Source organism: Triticum dicoccoides, chromosome 3B, assembly GCF_002162155.2.
Source record: "Triticum dicoccoides isolate Atlit2015 ecotype Zavitan chromosome 3B, WEW_v2.0, whole genome shotgun sequence".
NCBI classification, from domain to species: Eukaryota; Viridiplantae; Streptophyta; class Magnoliopsida; order Poales; family Poaceae; genus Triticum; species Triticum dicoccoides.
In genome coordinates, this window is record NC_041385.1 from 843800664 (window position 1) to 843806784 (window position 6121).

The 6121-nt window shown below is 43.9% G+C and overlaps 1 protein-coding gene across 2 annotated transcripts; it reads left to right on the forward strand.

Annotated features, from left to right (window-relative positions):
- Positions 1-2629: 2629 nt before the first annotated feature.
- Positions 2630-5547, forward strand: LOC119282615. Of its 2 annotated transcripts, none has more exons than XM_037562784.1 (2): positions 2630-3905; positions 5159-5547. In XM_037562784.1, the coding sequence occupies exon 1, from the start codon at positions 2669-2671 to the stop codon at positions 3899-3901; it is 1233 nt and encodes a 410-aa protein (XP_037418681.1). In that variant the 5' UTR covers positions 2630-2668; the 3' UTR covers positions 3902-3905; positions 5159-5547. The 2 variants fall into 2 exon arrangements, with proteins under 2 accessions (XP_037418681.1, XP_037418680.1); XM_037562783.1 differs by having other exon boundaries at positions 5221-5547.
- The last annotated feature ends 574 nt before the right edge of the window (positions 5548-6121 follow it).

Genomic DNA, 6121 nt, shown 5'->3' on the forward strand with positions numbered 1-6121 from the left:
TGGTGGCAGCGGGCGGCGGGCCGGGGCGGATTGTGGTCGGGAACGGGGGCAGTTGGGGGTGGCGGCAGGGTGCAGGGCGGCGGTGTGCGATCGGGGACGCAGTGGGGGTTGGGGGCGATCTGACTGGCGACGCGCGATTGGGCTTGGGGGTTAGGGAGAGAGAACAGAGAGAGAGAGGAGGCGGGGGAACAACCGTTACCTAGTTAAATCTTTGTCGTCCGCTAGCAGACGGTAGAGAGGTGGGGCTGGTGGGCCATCAGGGTTTGGACCTCCACTGGGCCCTACCCACCTCTTTGCAAAATTGACCGATGGCAAATAGGGTCTTTGCCGTCAGTCGGTTCTTTGCCGCCTGCTTTTTGTGAGCTGGTGGCAAAGAATAAGCTGGCGGCAAATTCTCTAATTTCAGTAGTGATAAAGAAAGACACAAAGCTTTACGCAACAAAAGTAAACTAACCACCTTGGGATCCAAGCGAGTCATGTAATTCAATAATAATGTAGCAGCTGCAAACTCGGTGATACCTAGAGGGTGCTTGGATACAAGGGACTATTTTTAGTCTGACTAAAAATAGTCTCTTTTAGAGGCTAAAGTTTCAAGCACCCCTGGCTAAAGAGAGGCTAGCACTAGTCTTGAGGCTAAAATCTTTTAGTCATGGGAAACCTACTAAAATATGTATTAGCTCTCTCTCTCCTCATTTAATTCCTCTCCTTAGTTCTGGATTGGAGGGTTTGGAGGATAATAAATGCTCAATAACTAGATTTTAGTCTCTTTAGTACTTGGATCCAAGCATGGGTGAGACTAGCAAGTTTTAGTCCCACTACTTTTAGTCATGGGACTAAAACGTATCCAAGCATGCTCCTAGTTCGTTGGCAGCCGACCATAAAATTCGATGATTCAAATAATCAATGACTCCATAGTAATACTCAAACATAAAATAAAAAGGTGTGTTGTGTATCGTGACCAAGCAAAAGGATAGCACTAGTACGTGTCAAGTCAGTACATCTACTATAATTAAATAGGAGCCCCCCACTACATGATTATCCTACCCTCACAATCAGCCACGTCATCCGAAATTTGTTCATTCGTCTGATTGACCACAAGCACCAGATCTGTAGCTCATGAGTTCAACCTCCCGCTTCATCCCATTGCATGGGTTCCACCTTGCTCGCCTGGTATCAATATTTGCTATAAGTTGCACGGACATGTTTCTACACTACATAAATATTTTTTAAATGCATGATAATTGCTTCTTATTGTCAATTTAGATAACTGGATTTGTAGAAAAGAAAACCAGAAATTCCGTATACCATCAAAATCAAGGAAAGAGAAGTTACATCCTATTCATTGGTACTCCCTCTATAAAGAAATATAAGAGCGTTTAGATAACTAGAGTAGTGATCTAAATGCTCTGATATGTCTTTATGGAGGGAGTTATAATCATGGATTAAACGAGTTGCAAATACGCCCTAGCACATGTTCATCGCTTGGCATCCTTTAAGTGTGACCATTTTTCTAGCATTTCATATGAATGCTTTTAAAAATTTAAGCAAATTAGCCTTTTGAAATATATGCATTTAGAATATTTCAAATGAATAAACATAAGTAAAAAATGGAACGAACCAAATACAAATGAATGTAACTAAAATAGAAAAGGTAATGTACTAGCACTAGCCCAGCCCAGTAAGGGGTTCCTCTAAGGTAAGGCGAGGTACCTTCTCGCAATAGGCGAGACATAGCCACGCCCATTTCACGTTGTTGACGTTGTCAGTCGACGTCTATCCCCACCGTACTTGAATGGTTGTGTCTGTTGTAGTGTTTGGAGCATGAATGAGTGCAAAAAGTTGGGATTTGCTCCCAAACATACTGGATGAAATGGCCACTAGACACATTAATTTTCTTTTTTTGTTTGGTAATGCTAAAATATTATTAAGGTGAGAAATTCTTATGTGCATGGAAGTGCAAATTAGCCAAAATGATACTTTTGTTTAAGATTGCGTGAATATGAGCTGGGGAAGAGAGACAACAACATGACATCGTGTTGCAATGATCTTGTTTTGTGTGTGGAATGTATGCCGCGTGGAAACAAAAATATGACATATTTGTAAGCATGTATCATGGTATGAATCAACTCCGCGCCATGAACAAACCAAGTAAGAGTTTTCAAGAATTCAATCAAAGGCTTGGCATCGCCAAAAACAAATGCTATTTATTACTTGTTCAGGTGAAGACCTTCAGAGAACTTCAAAAACCTGGATGTCGTCGTACTTCTTTTTGCGAAAATAGGACATATGCAAACTATTAACAACAAAGCTATGCTCCTAGCAAAGATATTAACCCAAAATGTTAATCATTCCCTCGGAAATGAGCCACCGTTAGACTTGCATGAATTTTTTTACAGGGACTAACATGAATTTTTTAGGGTGACTAACATATATTTTTTTTTCCAAAAAATGAGTAGGTTTTTTTTTGAGAAATAAAAAATGCAGTAGGTTGTTCACCAGGCTCTAAATGAATAGATGGAAAAAGGCCATAAAAACGAACGAGGCCCAATCCTCAGCAAGCCCATCGAAGAAGTCGCAGAAGAGATGCCCATTCTGTCAGTAGATCCCCACTTCCACTTGTACTGAAAAATACAGCAGATCCCCAACTCCGCCGCCGGCCACCCCGACGATGGCGCCGCCGCAGCAAGCACCACCGCCGGAGACGCCGATCTTCCGAACCCCAGACGAGCTCCTCCACGACATCTTCCTCCGCCTCCCCGCTGCCGCCGACCTGGCCCGCGCCTCCGCGGCGTGCCCCTCCTTCCGCCGTCTCATCGCCGACCACGCCTTCCTCCGCCGCTACCGCGCCCTCCACCCGCCGCCTCTCATCGGCGTGGTCCGCGACGGCACCTTCATCCAGGCCCAGCCACCGCACCCCTCCGCCGTCGCCGCCCGCGCCTTTGCCGGCTTCGACTTCTCCTGCTCCTCCTTCCTCCCCTCCACCGCCGGCCGTACCTGGAGGCCGATTGACTTCTTCGACGGACGCGCCCTCATCGCCGGCGCCCCAGTCCAGGAAGAAAACAGCGTTCTTGGTGGGCGCCACTTCCGGTACCACAATTTTTTGGTCAGGGACCTCGCCGTGTGCGACCCCGTGCACCGCCGCTACACCCTGCTGCCGGCCGTCCCCGGCGACCTGAAAGCGCTGGTCCGTGAAAATGAGCTTTTTGAGCTGGAGACTTTCCTTGCTCCGGGTGATGATGATGAGGAGGACCCTTTATCATTCAGGGTGATGTGCTTGGTGCAATGCAGAATGAATATTCTGCTTGTCTTCTCCTCCTCGGATGGGCAGTGGCGTTCTCTTCCATTTTACCAATGGAGAGCTCCTGAGGATGAGCTGTTTGATCTGCCGCCCGCTGAGGATGGGCTGTTTACTCGTCAGTTTGTCCACGGACGCTTCAGTTGGCGTCTGCTCTTCCTGAACAAGTTGGTCCTGCTTGATCCACGCACCATGGAGTCCTCTGCTCTCAACCTCCCACCTCAACTAGAATGGAGTAGCAGATTTGTCATTGTCGAGGCGGCACAAGGAATGTTCGGAATGCTGCGTAAAGTCCAAGACAGGTGCAGCAAAGATGACGACACGTATTTGCTCACGTATTCTTCTCTGAGGAACAACAAATGGCACTTGGAGAAGGTCATCCCGTTGCCGGTAAAGGGTGCTGCTCTGCTTTGGGCAGGCGCGGGATACCTGTTCATAGGAGCCCGGACGTACACCAGATCTTCACATGAGAAGCCCAAGTTTGAGTTACTTTCGGTGGACGTCAAGACATTGCAGATCGAGTTGTTCGCGGAGCTAAGTGAAGCCACCTTACCTGGTCAACTATATGTTGGCTTTCCACCATCATTGTGTGCGCCAACTATATGAAGCGGTCAGCATCTTGTCTGCTCTGCTTACTTTTATTTAACTTCATCTCAGTGTTATACAACAACAACAACAACAACAAAAATACAATTGAAGTATTTATTTGATCATAATTTCCTTTTCTATTCTGCTTATTTCTTGCAAGCGTCGCTGTTTGCGGGTCAAATATTGTTGGTGGGTATCTAGGTGATAATCTAATGCCTAATTTGTTGTGCAGTTGGAAACTCATTAGACTCAGGAAAACTACTATAATTTGTTTATTATCTTGTGAAGCCTCTTTGTTGCAATATTCTAGTACTCCAGAGCTGCCCTTGGCCTTGAAATTTGAACTATATATGAATAGTTGTTCACATCATTAGATTATTTCCAGTTTCTTTATTTTATATATAACCTGTCTATGAGTAGAAATCATCAAATTTCAACAGCCCATGTTTCTGCTCAGAGCAGCATTTTGGGAAAAAAATAGTTAGTTCTGGCAGTTTGTTTTTTTGTGATTCCAATCCACTACAGTTTACTCCAGAAATCAGTAGTATCAAACACAAATAGTTCGTCTAGTAGCTTCACATATGAATATGGATTGCTGCAAGCCAATTTGATGGAACTATTTATTTTGGGTTGTGTGTCCATTGTGTGCTGTTGATCTGCTAAACAGGAAGGAGGTGACATATAATGCAAGTAATCATAGGCATAATGATATTATTGTTATCATTACTTCCAGCTGATCTGGACAAGTAACTTTATGCTTACAGCCGTGTAGACGCCAAGACATAAAAGATAAAACAACAAAAAAGTTGTATACATGGATACACCACTAAGCTTTTGCTTTTGTTTCCCTGGTCAGAATGTATTTAATCTGGTTCCTTATGTTGCTGTATCATATCCTTTCTTGATCTACACCCTTTTAGCCTCATTATTGTCTCCTCTGCATCTGGTTTATCAAGCTCCCCAGCTCTTGCATCTGCTATGAGCCCATGGCCTTGTTTCCTTCTTGAATAACTCAGTCAGCATAGTGCATTCTTATCGTATAAACTCTAGGTTGCTTAATGATATGCACACATAGAACTTTCAGCTTGTGGCTTGATGCCATGTGCTCATCAGGACAGTTGCAAAGTGCATATTTTGAAGTCTTGTTCCCTGATTGTGATGTTGTTTCTTTTCATGTAATTCACTTACTGGGCAATGCGATAGTCACCTCTATGTCAACTTGATGCATCACATGCAGCAATTGATATATTTGATGCTTGTTATGTTACTTTGTAGGCTTGTATTCCTAGTGGTGCTCTGATCATATGGAATGCTCATGCTGTTTCATCTATCAACAGATGGTGATGCCATGTGGTCTAGGAAGAAGAGTTGGTTCGTCTGAGCGTGTTGTGGTCGAGGAAGAGAAGGTGATGCGTGGATCCGATGTATTCGAAAGTGATGTGTGGGTTGGATGTGTTTGCTTGTTCAATGCCGATGCCGTGTCGGAAGCTATAATGCGTGTGTGCGTTACACATATATTATTTCCCCCCAGTTACAGCATTTGAAGCGTATTTCAATCTCTGAACTTTTAGTTGCTGGCCATTCCCAAACCACTGAATCTCTGAACACTTCTGTTACTGCAATGCGATATTATTGTCTAAAAAAGTAGGAGTGTGCTGCTTAAATTCTGAACTTGCTTGATCCTATAAACTGCAATGACAAGGAGGTCTTGGTAGAAGAAACAATGTATTGTACTCTCCCCGTGTCTAGATAAATCCGTATGTACACAAATCCTATCCGTATTACTTATCTAAGATTTGTCTAGATACGGCCTAGACACTTTTGTATCTTGACAAATCTAAAATAAGTAACAGGGTGTATCTAGACAAATTTAAAATAAATAATATGAATGCGGAGGGAGTACTGAGATGAAATGATTCGTTTTGGTGAATCACGAGTAATAATTCACTGTAGGAGGTCTCTCAGAGTTGTAGTGGAAGAGGCCCCGCCAGTCGTCGTCTTTTGTTTTCTTGCCGTAGAGAACTAAATTAAAACACCGAAATGGACCTTAGTTTGAACTCCATGCATAGAACCAACTATATACAGCTCATACAAATGAAGAAACTAAATTATACTGACGAAAGCCACTTCATTTTGTCACCGTGTGTTCATACCGTCGTATTTGTTTACAGATCTGAGCTAATCTCTTCCTTCATCCTCGCTCGCATCTCCCGTACGAGAAAATCCGGGGGAAAACAT